The sequence below is a fragment of the Dunckerocampus dactyliophorus genome, chromosome 5 (genome assembly GCF_027744805.1).
Source record: "Dunckerocampus dactyliophorus isolate RoL2022-P2 chromosome 5, RoL_Ddac_1.1, whole genome shotgun sequence".
Lineage (NCBI taxonomy): Eukaryota > Metazoa > Chordata > Actinopteri > Syngnathiformes > Syngnathidae > Dunckerocampus > Dunckerocampus dactyliophorus.
The window spans coordinates 1,321,942-1,344,003 of record NC_072823.1 but is presented as its reverse complement, the minus strand read 5'-3'; the positions used below and the strand labels follow the sequence as shown (position 1 = coordinate 1,344,003).

General features: G+C 42.2%; 1 protein-coding gene across 2 annotated transcripts in view; it reads left to right on the top strand.

The window, feature by feature from the left end:
• The first annotated feature begins 3,964 nt into the window (after window positions 1-3,964).
• Window positions 3,965-22,062, top strand: part of lamb1a (laminin, beta 1a) — a 44,153-nt gene continuing 26,055 nt past the window's right edge. For both annotated transcript variants that reach the window (XM_054777227.1, XM_054777225.1), the window contains exons 1-16: window positions 3,965-4,086; window positions 5,152-5,366; window positions 9,670-9,808; window positions 10,899-10,972; window positions 11,593-11,781; window positions 11,858-11,921; window positions 13,614-13,816; window positions 13,970-14,090; window positions 14,443-14,631; window positions 15,415-15,591; window positions 15,938-16,050; window positions 16,235-16,314; window positions 16,469-16,604; window positions 17,509-17,667; window positions 19,101-19,228; window positions 20,846-20,966. In XM_054777227.1, the coding sequence (XP_054633202.1) occupies window positions 4,056-4,086; window positions 5,152-5,366; window positions 9,670-9,808; window positions 10,899-10,972; window positions 11,593-11,781; window positions 11,858-11,921; window positions 13,614-13,816; window positions 13,970-14,090; window positions 14,443-14,631; window positions 15,415-15,591; window positions 15,938-16,050; window positions 16,235-16,314; window positions 16,469-16,604; window positions 17,509-17,667; window positions 19,101-19,228; window positions 20,846-20,966 (2,139 nt within the window). In that variant the 5' untranslated portion in view covers window positions 3,965-4,055. The remainder of the gene's footprint in view (window positions 4,087-5,151; window positions 5,367-9,669; window positions 9,809-10,898; window positions 10,973-11,592; window positions 11,782-11,857; window positions 11,922-13,613; window positions 13,817-13,969; window positions 14,091-14,442; window positions 14,632-15,414; window positions 15,592-15,937; window positions 16,051-16,234; window positions 16,315-16,468; window positions 16,605-17,508; window positions 17,668-19,100; window positions 19,229-20,845; window positions 20,967-22,062) is intronic.

Sequence of the window (22,062 nt, the reverse complement as noted above, 5' to 3'; positions counted from 1 at the left end):
GCATTAATAAAGTTGATTGAAAAAAAAAAAGACTTGCACTGACTTGACGCTTTATGTTATATGGAATTTCTTCTGTAATACGAAGCAAAAGCTTTACATAAATTCTTTATGTTCAGTGGAATTTATGTAATAGGGAGTTTATGTTATGCGAGGTACTACTGTATTTGTACCCCCCTGCACGGTTTCTGATGCTATTTGCCATGAAAAAGCCAAAAATCACACCCATTTTGAGCTAAAATGTCAGGAACCTTTGCCTCATTGGACATAAAGATAATAATCCCATGACCTTAGAAAAATGCCAAATTTTGCCGTTTTTTCACCCAAAACTTTTTGATAGAACAACATAATGGGTATGAAATTGAATCATTTTTAATGTTCTATTTGCAGAAACAATTCAAGTATACATTTGAAAAAAAAACAAAAAACAGATCATGTCCACAAAATTATCCAAATTACAAAAATATTGTGGTCATGTCGCAATTAGACATCACAGTCACTTGTTCAGAGTTTGCTTCTTGAAGCTGTCAAATGGCTCACGGTTGTATTCCACAGCTTGAAGCAGGTACCCTCTCTGTTGACAATCTGTAGTCATGATGTTTGCAAAATCGCTCATCATCTTGATTCCCCGCTCAGCAATGTCATTCGCTACTTTCACATTCCAGACATACTCCAGTGCCTTGTTGCAACCATCACGGCCTGACCATGTGGACACAGGTCGCAGGAGCCACTCGATGCCAAGGGTGTCAAGCAGAAGATGACTCTCTGGGCCAATCAGATCCGGTACAGTCGTCTTGGCTGTAACCTGAGGGAACACAGGTCTCCCTCTCCTGAAACTATCTGGCTTCTCAGTGGCGTGCAGCTTAGTGGCAACGTCCTGTTTATCACCATCACTGAGCCTGGTGCTGAAGAGAGCAAATGGCACAACCTCTTGTGTCAAGTACCACCTGTGGTTCTGAAGTTTCTGAAGCACCGCTTCTGCAATTTCTGGGTCGCTTCTCTTGAACTTGAGCATGTCCTTCCTGAATTGCAGATCATTCACGGAGCATCAGCAGCAAACGTTGCAGTCATCCACATTGGCGTGTAGAACAGAGACAGAAAGACATTGAGGCGTTCCAGCTTTGCCACAGTGTCATCATCATAGTGCATCTGTTCTGCAAACATGTACATTTTCATGGAGTAGATATTCCTGGCCAACCATCTGGCCTGATGGATGGCTCCAGGATGACTCCAGTGGATGCCACGAGGAGAGGTCCCACCAAGCAGTATGACTGTCAGCTCTGACATCTCACGATAATCTGCTCTTGGAGACTTCTGAGAAGTCAGTATTCCCTGGAGCAGCTCCCCACACTCCTTCTTCTTCTCCTTCAGCCATCCTTGTCTGATGGACAGGTTCTTGGGGTTGTCTGTTGTAAGATCTGTCCATGCATCCTTGAATGCTTTGAACCATGGATTGTCTGGACTCTTGACCTTTCCGAACAGCTTCTCCCAGGCAGCCCCAACTACAACCTCTAGGATGTGATGTCTACATGCTAAGTAAAAGACCTTTCTATCCAACTGTTGCTCCAGTAGTTTAGCAGCTCCCTTGTGTACACCACTGTTGCTAGACGTTGTATCAAACACAAAGGCAGTCACCACACCTGCAAGCCCCCATGCCTCCAGTAAATCCATGGAGGCTTCTGTCTGAGCCATTCCTGTTGAGCTGTCTATCATCGGTACTCCCAGAAGCTCAGGTGGACCTGAGACAAGCACAGCCAAAGTCTCTGACATGGTCCCAGGGTCACTTCCCAGGACATCTTTCAACATCTTGCCATCCCAGTGGAGAGCAGCGTACTGGGGAGGGTCCTCTCTGAAGGCTGTCATGTATTCTTCACTAATGTGGTACCTCGTCAGCATCCTGTTCCTTCTTGTTGTTGAGGCTGTACTCTGATTTTGTACTCTGCCAACACCCCAAAATGGCAAAGGTTCCCAATGTTTTAGAAAACAGTGGTTGTGATATTTGCATTTTTCATGCCAAATAGCACCAGAAACTGTGCAGGGGGGTATAAATATAGGAATTTTATGTATTTTGAAGAAGTCTACAGAAGGCTGGTTAGGGTCTCGCTGGACTTCTTCACTCCTATTGGTCCAGTAGAGTAACCCTGCTTCTCCAGCTCCTTGGCTGCTTCACGGTCGTCATTGCAGGTGACAGGACCAGTGTGAAAATATATTTGCATCTTCATAAATGGTGTTGGAAAGCGAATAGAATTTTCTTTCATATGTTGTATGTTCTTGCCATGTTTTTAGATGAGCATTGATTGTGAACTGCTCCAGATGACCTCCAGAGGTCATTTGATCACTGAGCCGTTACTTAGGCTTGTTACATTTGGCTTGGTATCAGTTTTACAAGCAAGACCGATCACTGGTGGCAGTTACTAATATTCAAAGTTCCTAGCAGAAATAAAAGTCAGATGTTGATGATCATATGCAGTGGTGTGAAAAAGTGTTTGCTCCCTTCCTAATTTCCTGGGTGTTTTTTGCATGTTTGCCATACTTAAATATTTCAGATCATCAAACAAAATGTAAATATTAGTCAAGGACAACACAACTGAAGAGAAAATGCAGTTTTTAAATGAAACTTTTTACTTGACGTGATGCGCATGCGTTAATGATGGTAAAAATCTAAACATATTTAATTAAATAAATGAGCACCATGAATGCACTATTTAATTCCTGTGCTTTAGGATGGAGACAGCTTGTTCATTTAAATTTCCTCAGGGAATTAGGACGGAATTGTGACATAGTAAATTTGATGCAGTGTGCGACACGATCCGGCACTCATTCAGTGTTGATGATGGTGTTGTTATTTTCATGTTAGTTTGCAGACAGATGTGATGTTGGGCTCTGCAAGCTACTACAGGTTCTGGGTCATTGGAATGACCTACTCTCAGCAAGCAGCAGGAATTGAATGAGTCTTCAGATGTTCAGGTGGGGGGTCAAATTCCCCAGCATCCCCCACCCAGACACACATTCATCCTTTGTTCTTGCAGGTGAGATTACTGAGGTTTTTCTTTGGGGTTGGGAGACGAGTCGGTGTGGAATGTGGGGGTTGTAACATTAACCCAAAAAAACGCAAGCCGATTTGTGCTTAAAGGGAAATGGTGGGTGATATATCACACATTCTGATGCTTTTTACTAACTATTGTCAAAGATGGTACGTGTATTGGGTATTCCAAATGAATTTGACAATTACAAATTTCATTAAATTAAACATTTATCTAATTACAAAAAAATAACTTTTGGAAATAGTTATTTTACCTGACACATTCCCATTTAAAGGGAAGCCATAGCCTATGATCGTCACGTGACAACCACTCCTAAATGTTTTTTTTAATGTCACTTAGGGACTTAAAGTTACAGTATGTACAAAGCTGCATTGGGTCTATTTTAAGACATTTAAAGTGTTGGTGACAGCACTGGTTATAACAGTTAAACATTTTAGTTAGCTAACATTGAGGCTAACAGTTTCACAATTTAGCGAGCTCGAGTAATACTAAGTAATATATCAGTATATTACTGACACAGGAAGTTGCATTGCTCCTGTGCTACAAGAGTAAAGGTGTGGAAGCAATCAATATCAGTACAATGATACGTGCAAATACCAAATCAGAGTTATGTTTATTATTATTATTATTGTTTTTAAAACTCGTTCAACAAAGATGTATTAAATTGTTTTTCATTTCCATTATAATGTCTGATGCACATCGTGTTACACAAGCTAACTGGGTGGTTAGGACCCACATTTAAAGTTGGATGACTAAAAACAGCTAATTGAACTAACAAAACGTTTCTCTATGAGTCCACGTGCATATAAACTCCCCAAAATAGCAATCTTGCTGTGCAGCATTTCAAAGACAAAGTACAAAACAAGTGATTTATTTTGAAAGTTTTTCCGGATGGTGTTTGTCGGCACGCGCTGGTACTTGCTTTATTGGAGGAGGCGGTGGTGTGTGGGCGTCTTCAGATCAGCAGATAGACTGCTAAAGTTTAGATTACGGCGGTTTTGTGTGAAGGCGAAGATGTGGCGCGTTCAGCTGGCACTGCTTCTTGGTAAGAAACTTATATTATGTCTTTTTTTGCTTTTATGTTACATAAATGTGGCTAGTTCCAGTAGAAACGAGTAAATCGACGCGATTTAATTCATGCATTTAATTAAGTTGTTTTTGGACTTTTTGTTGTTGTTTGGCCAGTGCTGCAGCCGCACATTTAAGTAAATTTACACATTAAAACTAATCGCTGTTAAAATACCAAAGTGCAAATGACTTAACGCACGTGGTGTCCAAAGTGCGGCCTGGGGGCCATTTGTGGCCCTCTGCTTTTTCTTGTTTGCTTTTTAGTGGTCCGTTACCAGAGCCAGCCCGCTACCAATGTGGCACCCTAGGAGAGATTTCATAAATGAGAAATCATAATTGGGCATTCCTTTACATTTGAATCAGTGTGAGCTTTTCCCTTTTAAGACTTAAGAGTAATAACTAGTTTTAATATAATTATAATAGAGGTGAATTTATTTCCAGTTTTTTTGCCACCCCCTGGAGGCCAGAGCACCCCTAGCATTTGCCTACATTGCCTAATGGGCCAGGTGGCTCTGCCTGTGACACATTCTCAAAATACAATTAAACAAGAACAGTAAAAGAAAGAGAGCGAAAAAGAAGCGAAGCAGCATCATTTCAATTGAAAATGTTGAAATGTGAATACGAATAACACTAATCACACCGTGTTGTCACATACAGGCTAACACAAAGCTGAGATGCAAGCTGTTTTTTTTGTTATTTTTAAATATATATATATATATATATATTCTGAGCATAGGTTGGTAAATTCACACATCAAAATAGCCACGGAATCTTTTGATTTTTTTTAGTACAAAAGTTTGGACAGTCCTGCTTCACACGAAACAAAACCACTTTTCTTTTTCACGTCTCATTGTTGTAAGACATCGAAAACTGAATTTCAAATGAAGGACAATCACTGTGGTGAATAAATCATTCGTACGACTGCTGGTTCTGATTGATATGCTGCTCAAAGTTTACGCTCTTAGTTGGATAGCTTCATGTAAAAATAAGGAATTGAAGCAGCAAATCCTTCTTGTGTCCTTTGTTAATCTTCTTCTCTTAGGTTCACTGGGGTCTGCCTTGTCCCAGCAACTTGGGCCCATGGCGGGCCAAGGCCAGGATCAGATCAGCCTCGCAGAGTTCAGTGATGGCTGCACCGAGGGCAGCTGTTACCCGGCAACAGGAGATCTTCTCATTGGTCGGGCCCACCAGTTGTCGTCCACCTCCACCTGTGGCCTGAACCGTCCCGAACCCTTCTGCATTGTCAGCCACCTGCAGGTATTAAAACCCAAAAGTCACAAGATTTGTGAGTAACAGAGATGTCGCCACCACATGGTAATGGTTTAATTTTATTTGTACAAACTACTTACGATATACTTTGGTATACATCACATATGCATGAACACATTAATGTACGTGTTAATGCATGATCACTACATGTACCTGTATATAAAACATAAAAGGGCTTCATAGTTGAAAGAGGGACCTCCCATGACGTGTACTGTTGGCTGGCTCATGCTAACTCGCTTTCTCTCTTTAGAACGCATAGAAAAGGGAAAGACATATGTGTTCCTGTTTCTCATAAGGATTGTGGATGATGGGCAAAGTCCCCAAAAAAAAATGCAGTTTTTAGATATGTTCTATACTGGCCGCACGTTGGTCTAGTGGTTAGCATGTTGGCCACACAGTCACAGTCTGGAGATGGGTTAGACCTGGGTTCGATTCTCCCTGTTCTCCCTGTGCGTGGGTCTCCTCCCACATTCCAAAAACATGCATGTTAGATTCATTGGAGACTCTAAATTGTCCATAGGTATGAATGTGAATGTTTGTCCATATGTGCCCTGCCATTGGCTGGGTGTACCCTGCCTGTCGCCCGAAGTCAGCTGGGATAGGCTCCAGCAAGCCCCCGCGACCCTAATGAGGAGATGCGGCATAGAAGATGGATGGATGGATGTTTGTAATTATGTTCCATGTTGTTTGTTTTTTTTAACGCAAACATTAAATTGCATTTTAGTATGTGGCGCCGACATTTTGGGACTCATCTTCTTAGACAAGGGGCTTTTCCCAAGTGATGTCAGCGAAGGCGCAGCTCTCATGTAGGCGGGGTAAACAAACATGAGAGGATGGTCGAGATAGAAGACGTTTACAGTGATTATAGCCAAGATTCGAGCGACATGTGGACATGAAATAGAGAGCTTGCAGAACATGGCATGAAGCCGTATTTATTAGAACCACCGTCTGATGCGGACGTGTATATTGCTTTGAATGCTTGTTGCTATGGTGGCATAGTGTTTACAATACAATATGGAAATGAGACATGACTTCTGTGGCAACTTTGACGCCTTTCTCCTCCTTTAGTCCTGTTGCTAGCTTCCTAGCATCCAAAATGTGTTTATACCACACTAGTAAAAGTGTTTCTTCATAGCAGCCTTCAGTGAAATGAATGCGAGGCGGTGGGCCATATCACGTACACGGAAATTAGCATTTGCTTCGTTCTCCAGACCTCCACAGCTGTACGGTCCACTTACATTGCATCGGCCACGGCAAGTGACTCGCCCCGCCGTATAATCTGGTTCTCCTGCGTAGCTACATTAGCTCATTGTCGTCTAAACCTTCATCTTTTAGAAAAGACAACAAATTGACACTGTGAACAGCCAGCGGCAACAAAACGTTTTGGCATGAATTTGAATGAAAAATATACCGAACGAAGTCGAGGGGCTAACTCCAGTGTTTGTTTAAAAGCCCAAGATGAGAGGCGTCCCATATGGCCGGCGGTCCCTATACCGACGTCACTTGGGAAATGCCTTATTTCTGACAAGTTCCGACCAAAAATGTCGGCGCCACATACAAAAATGTAATTTTTTTACAAATTTAACATCCACTTTCAAAAAAAGATCAGCGTCGAACATAATTACAAACAATATTGAACATGTTTAAGCAAAGTAGAAAAATCACGTCAGTGACCCTTTAATAGTTGACACACCATTGTTACATTTGGCATGCAGACAGGCAAAATTGTATCTTTTTCTTCAGTTTGGATTAAGTTATGACCTTCTTCAATAAATAGGCATGTTAAATTAGAACAGCAGGTGGCAGTAAAAAGTACCACTTCTCTCCAAGTGCAACCAAGCGGTGGTGACAATGTACCGGAGACAATGCGCGTCTCGTGTACTATGTCGTACACTTGGCGTAAGCAGTACGTGACTTGGGTGTAAACAGGTCATGCGGAAGCGTGGAATTTCGTGCCAGTGCGCCCCATTTTCAGTCACAAATTGCACGCCTCAAGCATAAAGACAAGGCAAACTGTGCGCAAACTAGTCTTCACACTTTTCAGACGTAGCGTCTAAATGACACGCATTGCCACGGTGCATTGCGGGACAATGCGAGGTCAAATTTGTGCAAGTGCGATGAGTATTAGTGTGTTCTTGTGCAAGGCGGTCATAAAGTTTGGCCAGTGCAAATCAGTTTTGCAGAACCTCTATGACGGTGCACATGTTTTTCAGACAGTATCATAAACAATGGGAGGATGCCCAGTGGGACACAACATGGTCATGGTGACCATGCAGCTCTTGTTACTTTATACTTCACCTGGTCTTCCTCAAGCTGTTATTTTTGCAAGCTTATTTACATTTCTACTACATGTTTTTTTCCCCAGACTTTAATGCTGGAACACGTTTTAATTCACATGCAATTGATACATCAGAAGCAAAGTATTTCTTGATGACATTGTTTGCATAGCTTTCATACACACAGCATGATGTTCATTCAGGCTGCAATGTGCTGAGATCCGACATGGCTCTCACTGCAGTGTGTGTGGTAGTGAAGCATGTACATTACGGCATACAGTTTATCTCTTAGCGCAGGGGTCACCAAGGTTTTTCCTTGTGAGAGCTACTTTTACAAAATGAAAATGGCCAAGAGCTACTCATTTTTGTAACATTTATTTCCAGAGCTTATTTTAAACCCAAACAAAGCGAATATGCTTGTTTTACCAGAACATGAACAAAATGCTGGTGTCCACAACTCACATTTTGTATTTCACAATGCATTTCTTTCTACTGTTCTTTCATTATTAAGTGGAAACCTGAATGAAAAGCAGGCTTGCGGGCACCTCATGTGGTCGTGGGCACCACGTTGGTGACCCCTGTCTTAGTGCATAACCATAGGTCACCTCAGGATGACGAGTTAGACATGTTTTGTTAGACTGGTCCCTGTCTATTGATGGAACGGAATGTTCAACAAAATAAACAAAGTTGTGTGACTTTGTCTGTGGCTTGAAGGGGGGAGTGGAGTTGGGGGTTACAGTCTGCTCCACTTCCTGTGCTGACTACCCATCTCAATCCATTTAGCCCCCCCCCCCCCCCCCCCCGCCCCCCTGTGACACAGACACACACACACACACACACACACACACACACACACACACACACACTTCACAACCCCCATAAGGAGGTGCTGATATAACAGGAGGCAGATGTTTGTCCAGCTGCTAAAGGATACTGTGGAGTTCTCTCACTTAAAGTAATCCTTTTCCCTCAGACGATGGTTGGACATGAAACAGAATCATCTGTCTAAATTAGCGTGTGCAATCACATTCACTTTAAAAGATTTATAGGATCAGTCAGAAGAAGCACCCCTTCCATTTTTTAAAAAGTGAATGTCTGAAAGAAAGCCACAGGTTATGCGAGAGGTTGAGACATTTCCACTAGAAATAGTCAGACTCACCTCAACCCACAGTTTAGGTTCTGGAACTAAACTCCTCCAGAGGGACTGGACCTTGTTCTACAGAGACAGCATTGCAGTTCTCCGGCAGGAATAAGCAATAAGATGCTTTCCTGGGACTAAATACATCATGGGAAAAAGTAAAAATAGTTGTTTTTTCGTTTTAACCCGTATTGTACATTTCTTAACTACCTTTTGAGGGTTACAGTTGCCGTGTGATGATTTTAGCATTCTTTGTAAGATGAGTAACGACCTCTTGGGTTGACAAGCTCATCGTGAGTTCACCTGTAGCTCGTGATTGGCTCCTGCCAAAGAAGGAGCTACCTTTTCCTCACTGACTCGTGAGTGGCACAGTATTTAAACGATTAGTAGGAGCTGTGAAGTAAAGGAGATGTCACGAGATTAGAACATAGCCATAAATTCATCGCAGCGCTGTATAAGCCACAAGGTTCAAAGTTTATACACCGGAAATTACGGTAAGTATGACAGCCCTAAACATGACCAAGTAAGCCCGGAGGAAGCCTGTATCGTTTTTACTTCGTAGCATCGTTATTCTGTTGATTGAGAAGTTAAAAACTTTGATTTCACTTTGTCCGAAGCAAAACAGTAATTTTAATTTATTTGAATTTTGAATTGATAGTAACAGGAAAACCTTATGAATTCACACCAGTGATGCCACTTTTTAGGTTTGTTTAATTACGTGTTTGCTGTGTGCAAAGTTTTGAAGGATAAATTGTCTTCCTCTGAATTCATACAGACCAACAGCAGGAAGACGGGAATCTGAGGAATTCCGCCTTTCATTAACTCCTCTTTTTTGCCTTCTGCTTTTCTGCCCTACTCGTCTACTCTTTTGCGTCAGGAGGAAAAAAAGTGTTTTGTGTGTGACTCAGTGAGCCCCTACAGTGAACCAACCAATCAGACCGACAACCATCGTATTGAGAATGTTGTCACCACGTTCGCCCCGAACAGACTGAAGACCTGGTGGCAGTCTGAGAACGGTGAGACCCAAGCAACGGTCAAAGGTCAACATCAGTCACACATGTTGTTACACGTTCAACCTCTCGATCCAGATATTTTAGCTGACTAACGGCTTCAAGGTTCTTATGGAGAAAGCAGTTACCAAATAGTAGTTGGATTGGAAATGAATGTGCAGTATAATTTTTTACAAGGTCCACATTTCCCAGCCCATTCCAATGTCAAAACCTTGAGCCCATTCAGCACATTTGTACACAACAATTTCTCATACCCCAAAAACCTTTTCCCCGCAATTCAAAATGTTTCTAACGCAAATTCCCTGTCATCCTGACAATTTTTTACGACTTTTACATTTCTCCAGATCTGCTAACGGCACACATTTTGACCCTGAATTACCATCATTCGCTTTTGACGACAAGCTAACAAACTAAATAATCGATGGGAGCTGTCGTGGCACACACAGTTGACATCAGGCCGGGTGCTCCACTCAGGGTAGGGTTGGGCATGGAGTCTCGAGCAGCAATGTGAACCGGGACTAACATTCCGATTCTCCGCGGATCATTCAAATGTTTTAATTTTGATTCCTAGTTTCGATGCCCACTTTGCCGACTGGAAGAAATAGCCGCGAACACCAACGAAAAGCAAGTTTGGCTTAACTTCATAAAAAAGAGCGGTTGGCTAAGTGCAACATTTGCAACGCAGTGATATCATGCAAAGGAGGGTGCACGATCAGAAACAGCAACGATTCATGTTCACACATTCATTTTGTAGAAATAACAGTACCTCGTCTTTGATGCGCTACGTCGGACTTCTAAATGAGGTCTGTCTCATGCCAATGCAAGCCAGGGTTTCAGGATGCTAGCTGATGTGGAAGTTTGGTGTAAATAAAAGTCGTGGCGATGGCTACGGCGAGGCAAGTTTATTCATTTGCACAGTGTGTCTCTGGTAGCGACAGTCAACAGTCAATGCTTTCTCCACTCTTCGTGATGGACTGTTAATACAGACATTTGAATCGAAATAAAATAATTAGTTTTCTCTAGTCAACAACTATATGTGGTTAAAAATAAAGATATTTGAGAACATTGGAATGTTTTTATTATTGATTTTCTGCAGGTCTGGAAAACGTCACAATCCAGCTGAACCTGGAGGCAGAGTTTCACTTTACTCATCTCATCATGACCTTCAAAGTAAGTTACATGAAATTGGGATATTGCAGTGATCGATCTAACAGAGGACAGGTGTTAAAAAAAATAGCCTAACAGTAGGGATGTGCCGGATACTCGTTGCAAACGACTGGCTTTTACAGATTATGCATTTTTGCTGAGTACGAGCATGAAACGAGTACAGCTCGTAATTATTATGTATTCATTCTTCATGATCTATGATTGGCCAGTCACACACAGCGACCGCCCCTGCCTAGACAGATGGTGCTGCACTGGTGCTGCAGCTAGCACGGTCACTGTCTGTGTGTGAGTACTTGCAAGTGCATGCCGTCTACTTGCAAAAACGTGGACAAAATTTGGGGATCCGTACGTGGTGTGTACAGCTTCAGTGCGGATTTGGAAGCACGCAGACACGACATTGAGCTTTCGCTGGTGCGTGGCTCATTCCAGGAAAAAAATTCCTGGAAAAAACAAAAAGAGGAAAAGAGCAAAAAGGCATCATGTAAAATATCGTCTTGTCTCAGGAGCCCAATACCGTGTTTTGTTTCGTCTCGTGAGCTGATTGCATCATGACGCCCCTACCACTGAGTGTTTATGTGTTCTCTTTCATTCGTGGTGCTTTGTGTTGGCTGTCATCCCTGAAGACATTCCGACCTGCTGCCATGGTGATTGAGCGCTCGGCTGATTTTGGGAAAACCTGGGAGGTGTATCGTTACTTTGCCTACGACTGTGAAACATCCTTCCCTGACGTTTCATCCGGTCCCATGAAGAAGGTTGATGATGTCATCTGTGACTCACGCTATTCTGACATTGAACCGTCTACCGAAGGCGAGGTATTGTTATTCATAACTCTCTCAGTGATCGCTTGCGGTTTGAAGAGTCAATAATCTGGTGTGTTTTTCCCCTAAGGTCATTTTCCGAGTTTTGGACCCGGCGTTCCGGATCCATGACCCCTATAGCCCCCGAATCCAAAGTATGCACAGACTTGTACTAACATCCTTGAATGTGTTGTTTGATTAATTTCATATCGTTTAACTCATTCAATCCCAGACATTTTTCAAAATTCAACCGCTTCAGAACCGGCCATTTTAGACGATTATGACTGATTTTTCAAGGCACACAGAATATTTTGTTCTATGGCTATATAGTAAACATGGAACCAACCAAAAGAAAGATTAGACTCTCATCTTTCATCAGTTCTTGAGTTCATTGTTTAGTAATCAGCAGTCGAGCATCGGTAAGTTAAAATATCAGTTCTCAATAAATAAGCGGGAAAAAGGGGGTGTTGTGTACTCATGTGGAAGACGTGTGCATCTCCACCTGTCTGTGTGTTTACAATATTAGGAACCCACAGCAGACATTAGCCGGCCAAATATAGAGTCCATATTGGTTAAGGGAGAACCCGCCCATTGTGTTCTGCGTCCTGATTTGCTGTAGACCATTGTAAATCAATCTCCTTCCTGCCGTCGCTAGCAAACTAGCTAACTGCATGAGCTGTGTGCTAACCGTCAATAAAGAATAGAAGAAGAAGCTAAGCCGGCTAAATGAATCTTCGGTTCAAGGAGTAGGACGAGGAGAGGACGACGGCAGTTGTTGACAAAAACGCTACAGCCGAACGGCGCCAGGACGAAGCACGGTCAGAGCAGTGAATACGGACTTAATAATTTATTGTGTCCAATCCAGTAGTTTGATCATTTAAAATTCAAACAACATTTAAACTTTGAGAGTGTTTTAAAGTGTGGGAAAAAAATTGTATGGTGAGGGGTTTTACAGCCTGAAAACACACAATTATGGTAAAGAAATAAAGCTGGCTACTTTGCGGATTTCACTTATCGTGGGCTAGTCTGGGAGCGAGGGCACACTGTACATGTAAAACATAAAACAGGGGGGTCCAAGCTATTTCCACTGAGGGGCCGCATACTGAAAAATTAAAAGATGCAGGGGCCGCTTTTACATTTTTTTCAAGAAAACAACCCAAACAAAATATTTAATACAATCTATATTTATATTTACACATATAAAATATATTTATTCATTTTTATCAGTGATAATAATATTATTATTATTGCGAATTGTTTCCCCTTACACTACTTTTACAAATATATCAACATTCTAGGTGTTTTTGTGCATTTACCCAACCTAATTTTCCTCAAATTTCCAATTAATTCCTTGTTTGGTTTGTTTCCTATATTACAACTTTTTTCCTATAATATTTCAACATTATGCTGTTGTCTTCTGTTATCATAATGACTTTATTCCCTTAATGTTTCGTCTTCTTGTGAAATTACTGCATTTTTTCCATTTTTGCTGTTGTTTTTAGAATGCTATTGTTTAATCGTATTTTTAGAATGTGCCGAGGGCCAGCAAAAAAGCAGTCGCTGGCCGTGAATGGCCCCCGGGCCGCACTTTGGAAACCCCTGATGTAGAAGAACCATGCGAGCTCTTATCAGATGCAGTTCTGCCACCTTGTGGCCGTTTTTAAGGCTTAAAACTGCAGTGACGGTGGCTTCTTTTAGTCTGCATCACCTCTTTTTGCCTCTCGTGCAAAAAAACGTCAAAGACATATTAATACGTAAAAAAAAACGTATAAATATGTCTTTGGTATTGAATAAGTTATTGTTGAATTTACTGGATTTTGCTTAGTCATTGATTATTATTCTGACAGACATGCTGAAGATCACCAATCTAAGGGTGAAGTTCACCAAACTTCACACACTGGGGGACAACCTGCTTGACTCTCGTATGGAGATTAAAGAGAAGTATTACTATGCTGTCTTTGACATGGTGGTTCGAGGAAACTGCTTCTGCTATGGCCACGCATCAGAGTGTGCCCCCATCCAGCACACTGGTTATGCCAGGGAAGGGATGGTAAGTTGCCATGGGAACCTTCTGTGCAGCTGTTAGAGGGTGAGAATGTTGCACTGCGGCGGCACCTGAGCTAACCATGACTTGACTAGGCAAGCATGGACCAATAAATGATTATATTGGGCTTTGTGATGATGTTGTGATGATGTGTTCCAGGTTCATGGTCACTGCATGTGCAATCATAACACCAAAGGACTGAACTCTGAAAAGTGTCAAGATTTCTATCATGATCTCCCATGGAGACCCGCTGAGGGACGCAACACCAATGCCTGCAAGAGTGAGTTTGCACTGACTTTACGGGACCGCCTTCAGATTGTCATGAAGCTGTTTCCCTACCATTATATTTTGGGGGCGGGGCGCTCACCTAGTGGCACCCGCCGCCCTCAAAGAAAGTCAGGCTAATTTAGTTTTTTTATGTAGTAATTTAAGGATACCATTTACTGTCTATAGGACAGGTTGGAATAAGCGAAGTACGTAGCCTTATCTTACTCTTTTGAGTCAATTCAACAAACGCGACCCCTCATATTCACCTTCACATCTTTAAGTCTTGTGATTTAAAAAACACTTAAGTGTAAATGTGAATTTGTAGCTACTTGTGTTGTGATGGTGCGTTTCTGTGGTTGTCTCAGGGTGTAACTGCAACCAGCATGCGGACTCGTGTCACTTTGACCTGGCCGTGTATGTGGCTTCAGGAAATAGAAGTGGCGGTGTCTGCGATGACTGTCGGCACAATACAGTTGGACACAACTGTGAGCAGTGCAAGCCATTCTACTTCCAACACCCGGAGAAGGACGTGAGAGATCCAAATATCTGCCAACGTGAGTATTGAGCAGTATGGATTTTACAATCCATATGAAAACAATAAATTCTCAACAACAGGAATCACAACTGATCAGGGTTTTATTCTGCCAATGGCGATCATCCATGGAGTGAGACTGGGTGATCACATGGATTAACTGTATATTTTAAGTATCATGAGTGCTATTGGCCAGGACTGCTGTTAGACAATTCCAACTTAATTATTATTATAACGTGCAAATAAATAATGATTCAATAATAAACGTTTGGGCAGATCGTTTTTTGTTTCTTATTTTGCCTTTATTTGTGTGTATGTTATCGTGATCTGATTGATCTTATTTATGATGTACTGTGTAAAACTGAGACAGGAACAACATCAGAGTAAAAGCACAAAAAGAAAAATGAATACAGACCCACCATCCACCTGTAGGAGCCTGCAGTTAGTTTTTGTTGCTGCATGCTAGCAATGCTAACATGTTAGCATACTAACACGTAGCATCAGAGTGCTAAGTGTTTATATATGTGTTTAGCTATGAAAATGTCTACAAATGCTACTATGCTACTCAATGGTTTCAATGTACTGACTGCTGGTGGGTCAGTACAAGTACCAAAGCACAAACAAAGGCCGTGCTCGTGGTGTTGTTGTTTGTGGATTGTGTCATGACGTTTTCTGTGCGTCAAGACGTTGTCCATGCGTTTTTTTTTTTTCGTCACGCATGTAAACGGGTTATTCCGAATGTTTCAGAAACCGGAATATTGACTTGCATGTAAACGCAGTCATTGTCATCTTTGTGTCCTTTCAGCTTGCAGTTGTGACCCCCTGGGCTCCCTGAATGGAGGAATCTGTGATGGGAGGACAGACATTAGCGTAGGACTCATTGCTGGTCAGTGCCGCTGCAAAGCCAATGTGGAGGGTGAACGCTGCGACCGCTGCAAACAGGCGTACTACGGACTCAGTGATGACACTGAAGGCTGCAAGGGTATGACAGGAATGTGGATGGATGGATGGCATCCTCACACAAGCACCCTACTTTGGTCGTAATAGCAGAGCTGCATGCATTTTGACCCTTGAATATGCTCGTAGAATGCTCACGTTTTTCTTTATCTCACCAACTGATACCCGATGTCATGCCTCTTCAGAAATGCTCTGAGTTAAATGACAGATTAAAACAATGTATAGATGAGAAGAAAGGAAGTAGCTTTAAAAGTAGTTTTGTCATACATACAGTATGACACAGTGAGGGTGCATTTGTTGTCAAGATGAATGCAATGTGTGCATGACTTCAACTGAAGAAAGTATAAGAACATATTGCCGTGGTGTGTCAGCCTGTACCTGCAGCCTGCTTGGAACACTTCCTGGAGGGAATCCTTGTGACAGCGAGACAGGAAACTGCTTCTGTAAACGGCTGGTGACTGGCCAAAACTGTGAACAGTGTGTGGTGAGTTAGACAACCGAAACACCTAAAAATGCGACAGGACGCTGACAACGCATGAGAAACTGTGGCAGTTCATTTTATGTGCTGTTCATTGATGATGAGTGATGAGCTTGGATGAAACAAGGTGAGGCGTCAAATGCTAACATCTGTTCGGTGTGTGTGTGTGTGTGTGTGTGTGTGTGTTCAGCTTGAACACTGGGGTCTTAGTAATGACATGGATGGCTGCAGACCATGTGACTGTGACCTGGGAGGAGCAATTAACAACCAGTGAGTCGATACACAGTCAATACAACCTCTAACGATCCTGTTATTAACTGCTAACAAGTAATTATCACGAACTGCTGGATACAGGTCTGCCAACTGCTTGTTGTGAACAGACCACAATCAACGTAGTTGACATGCTTGGCTTACTGTTCCGTAGGTGCAATCAGCTGAGTGGTCAGTGCGTCTGCAGAGATCACATGTTCGGCCGCCGTTGTGACCAAGTGGAGTCAGGATTCTACTTCATTGCTCTCGACCACTACACCTACGAGGCAGAAGATGCCAAGTTTGGACCTGTGAGTCATGATTGCCATGATGTCTCAGCAGATGTGCACGTGTCTAATGATACTATGTTGCGCTTGAAAGCCTTGCTAAAAAAAATAATAAAACAAAATAAATAAACATTCTTCCTCATATCGACAGGTCCCAGCGTCACGTAGAGACTTCGATGGTAAACATATACTGTACATATACTATAAAATGTACATTACTTTGCTATTTGCCTCCCATAAGATAAGTACCGGTATTCGAACGGCATTCAAAGCCTCTCCCAAAAGTGGCCTTTTCATTCTGGCTGCTTCTGCTTGATTCATGCTGATTCGTGCTTAGTGACCCAACAGTGCAAAATTTAAGTTCTTGCAATTTTTCAACTGGTCTTCCTATTTTTTTTTTTTTTTGAGTGTGCCAAAGACCCGTGGGCTGAAAACGGCACCCAGGACGCATTAAGAGACCCCCGGTTTACAAAGTTTCTTTTTAGGGAAGTTCAACGATGCGAAGGATCGGTTTAAAGAGTGTGGATTGCTATTTTATTTTTAGTAAAGGTAAGTTATTTATTGGCTGAAGTGTTGCATGAATAGTTCCAGCGTGTGGCCCCGTTCCCCATCGCTACACACGTTTCGTCTTAGCCACCTGCCCTTGTCCGTTCACGTATTTCACGGGGAAAGTGGAGCGGATGTGCACACATGCTGGCAGTCCTCTATGCACAATGTGTGCTGCGTTCATTCAATGTGATTTATTTTCGTCTGATGCATTTCTGCTCTCGTTTGCTGTTTTACATTTTTTAGGTTCTGCCACTTGTTTTTTCACCCCCTAAACAAAAGATTGTTTGATAAAAGATACTTGAGTTTTTTCCACAGCAGGAGAGTATTTCTTCACTGAACGGTGGTTTTGACGCTTGCCTAATGAGTTTGGTTTCTTCAGGGTGTGGTGGTGGTTTCAAGGCCCCACCCTCACGACCACAGCCCCACCTGGACAGGTATTGGCCTGGTCAACGTCCCCGAGGGAGCCTTCCTGGAATTCACGGTTGATAACATTCCTCACTCAATGGAGTACGACGTTCTCATCCGCTATGAGCCGCAGGTAGGACACAGCATGGAAAGTGTAGCCTCTGGCTTTACTAATAGCCAGTTTGATTGATCTTTTGATTGATCAGTGTTCCCTCATCCATCACCCCTTTAAATGCAGCAAGCCAGAGGTTATGTTTTTGGCTGTCTGCTTGTGTTCAAAATAACTTGAAATATTCTGAATGGATTTGGATGAAATTTTCAGGAATTGTTGGAAATGGGATATGGAAGAAGTGATTCCATTTTGGGGATGATCCAAAATTCACCCTTTTCCTTCCAACTAATTCTTATTATCTGCTCCTACTGCCACATTTCTTCCTCCACTGTTATCAATATTCTGTGTGGAATACGCTGTTTATGTTTAACGAGGTGTAACCTTTTGTGGCCGTTTGGTCAAATTACATGTTTTGGATGCAGCAACGTGTTTGGTGCACAAAGAGGTGTTATATGTCAGGAATCACGGCAGCTGAAACGTAACTTCCAGCGGCAGTTTGTGGGACAATGAACATTTGAAAACACACCTACATTGTTTTGTGACTCGGTTAAATAAAAACGTTCTCGTTCAGTCATGTTTTTTCACTGTACTTTTCTTAAGATGAACGTCAAACTCTTGTCCCGTGGACTCAAACTCATGCATCGCATTGTCTCGTGAGTTGGGTGTCTCGTGACACCCCCAGTGTCATAATACTACGAAGCCCCGCATGGAGGAGGGAGGGAAAAAAAATATGATGGGTAAAAAAAAAAGAAAACCAACTTTTGTGTACCCTCGCAAAACTTTTGCGAGATAACGCAAAAGAGATTGTGGTAAAACTGGAAACATATTCACGTATTCAAACTTCCGGGATCAATAACTCCCAAGTGAATGGTTGTAACACAGCAAACCATACCTCTTTCCCACCATGGCAACACAGACAAACAGTTACAAGCCAGTTTTTATCTCTTACAACATCATATGCAAAAAACATGCAAACTAGCCAACGATGTCATATGGCCTTCTAGGACAGCCAATAGCTATTTTTCTTGTCAACATCGATGCCAACCGCCATAATACAGAAGAAGAAGAAGACATTTGTAGACGGTCCCTGCGCTGCCGGCTTCTCATAGAGATCATTATAAGTCAGACTGCACAGAAGACGGCTTGTTTTGATAAAAACTGGGTTGTAGCTGTTTGCTGTGTTGCCACGGTGGGAAATAGGTATGGTTTACTGTGTTAGAACCGTTCACTCGGGAGTTATTGAGCTCGGAAGTTTGAATATGTGAATATGTTTCTAACTTTACCACAGTAAGTATAGGTACATAGAAGTGCAATACCCTTAAACATTTTTGAGAGGGAACGCAAAAGTTTTTGGTTTTTTTTACCTATCATATATTTTTTTTTCTCCATGTCCCCTTAGGGACTCCGTAGTATACAACATGTTAGAGCACAAATCATGTCATGTCTTCCTTCAGCTGCCTGAACAATGGGAGGAGGTTTTGATGACAGTGATGAGACCAGGACCTATCAGAACAGACAGTCGTTGTATAAATACTGTGCCGGACGATGACCACCAGATGACTTCACTTCACCCTGGATCACGGTAATCTTTGTTACCTCTGCCAAGCGCAACATTTTTTGGAATGCAAAATGCCTTTGATCTAACTCGACTTCTAACTACTTCCACATGTCTCAACCCATTCAGACCGTTCCAAAGTCAATAGGTGTTAGCACTGCTAGCATGCTAACGTTAGCATACTAACATTTTTACCTATTTTCATGGGTAGACACACTTACTACTATTATGCCGTGTGTTATCATGTTAATATTAGCATGTTAGCATTGCTAGCATGTTAACGTTACCAGTCTAAATATATAGATAAAATAAATGTAGGAGTAACATTTATGGTGTAACTATGGTGCTTGGCAGAGATCTGCGCTCTCTGAGTGCTCTTCTAGTTAGCCTTGAAACCTTGCTTCCCTTGTTGTCTCTAAGTAGGGAGTACTTTGCCATGGAGGAGCAATAGGGAATCAGGAAGGAAGCTGACTGATGTCATATGACATCTACAAAGTGACTTTTATAACATTGGGTGACACATGTGATCGACCCACGCTACCTTCGTGATTGACCGGTAGCTCGCGATCGACATAATGGGCACCCTTGCTCTGCAGCAGGGGTGTCTTGGAGGGCCGACACACTGCAGGTTTTCCATCCAGCCGGTCACTAAGGATGGTGGTTTTAATGATCAACACCTTCACTTTTGAGGAAAGGAGCTCATCAATTAAATCGCCTACTGAAGAAACTGGTTGGAGAGAAAACCTGGAGTGTCTCGGCGCTCTTAATGGCCTGACTTTGACACATATGCTCTCCAGCCTGCGTTGCCGAAGTGGGGTACACATATTTTCATAGGTGGTATTGAGTATTGAAGCTTGAAGAGATAGTTGGGATTTTTTGCCATGAAGTTCTATGACATTCCCATCAGCAGTGTCGTCCATCAACAGTGACTTACCCCACACTTGGTGCCGTGAGCCCAGTTCTGGTCTGAGTTCGTAGCTCCGGTTAGTTGCTGGAGTCACTTAAGTAAAAAGTTTCGCTTCTCAAAACAATGCGCGTTCAAAAGAGTAATACATTTGCATCACAAAAATGCCCCCTTCAAAAAAAATCCGACCTCACAAATTGTTCGGCGTTACTTTCACAAGAAGACGAAGAAGATGGCTGCGACGCGATCGTCATCCATTCAGATGACTGAATGGATGCTACCTTCTTCACATACACAAGAATGGACGGGCGACCGCACGCAGTGATATGACGGGAGAGAAAGTAATGCCGAGTGATTTGTGAGGTCTGTTTTTTTTCCTCATCACTAAAACTCGACCAGAACTGGGCTCACGGGACAAAGTGGGGGGTAAGTCACTGTTGATGCACTACACTGCAGATGGGGATGTCATACAACTTCATGCCAAAAAAAATCCCAACTGTCCCTTTAATGACAATTACAACGCTTTTTAAAAGCAGGAAAAAATCGATTGGTAAGAGCAAATGCGACGATTAAGTTCTGTCTTTCCTCACTGTGAATTGTTCATGTTGCTTAATCTTCTTTCTTACCACCTGCGAATTTCAATGAATACTGACTTTTATTTTTGTTCTGATTTATTGCCGTATCCTGCATTGTTCACCTGTTTTGTTATCATGTTTCATTTTGCCTTTTTGCGTCCTTAGACATGTGGCCCTTCCCAGACCAGTGTGTTTTGAATCTGGTCTGAACTATACCATCCGCCTTAGCCTGCCGTTGTACTCTGCCCTCAGTGATGTTCAGTCTCCGTACACGCTCATTGATTCGGTGAGAAAACCTTCAACTTCGTGATCAGATTTTAATACTAGGAGAGCATAATGGACTCAGCTCAAAGCTGGTATAGATGTTTTTTTTATTGTCAGATGAGACCTTAAGGGTCACTGGCATGAGTTATCAACTTTGCTTAAATGTGTTATATATTCTTTGTAATTATGTTCTACATTGTTCGTTTTTTGAAAGCCAACGATAAATTAGGAAAAATTACATTTATAGTTCATGTCGGCAGAGATGACAAACTAGTGGTCGGAGCAAAGCATTATTTCCGGAAGTGACATAAGCGGAGTAACGCCTCTCAGCTACACACCCATGGCGCTGTAAGAGACAGAGGATGTTTACAGTTATTTTAGCCAAGATTTGAGTGATGTGTCAATAGTTTTTGGAGAAAAGAAGGGAGAAACATTTGGAGATCAAATAGAGAACTTGCAGAACATGGACTTGAGCCTTAAAACATGGAGATGAAGACTGGTCGCCTTCAAAACACAGAATGCTAAGTGTAAATTACTCAGGAGTTGCTTATCCTTCAATTATTATTTTTTAATCGGCTTATTAATGAGAAATAAGGGTCTTCATAGCCTGATTTATTTCGTACTTTGTTCCATCGGCAGCCGCTGCCACCGTCCCCGCCCCCCACCATCAACATTGCTGTGAAAAGATGTTTATGTAACATGTATAATGCTTTGCAGACTTGTCGCTATGGTAGAATAGTGTTTAGAATACATTGTATAAACAACACATGACTTACTCTGTTGTGTGGCAACTTTGACTTAGTGGTCGTTCTTGTCTTTTTTCCCCCTGTTTACCGGCCGGGTCCTGTTCCGCCAGCGGAAGAGCATTTTTTTTCAAAATGCTTTCAAACCAAATGCTTCTTGTAAAGGTGTTCCTTGAAAGCAGTCATCAGTAAAATGAACACTGCAAAAAAAAAAAAAAAAAAGTTCGAGGTGGGCTTCCATCTGTCTCTCACTCTCTGCACTTGCAGAAAAGAAAACAAATTTACGGTATCACCCCCATACTGTTAACATCCAGCAGCAACACAGTGTTTTGGCATGACTGCTATTTTGATTAAAAATATACCGAACAAAGTCGA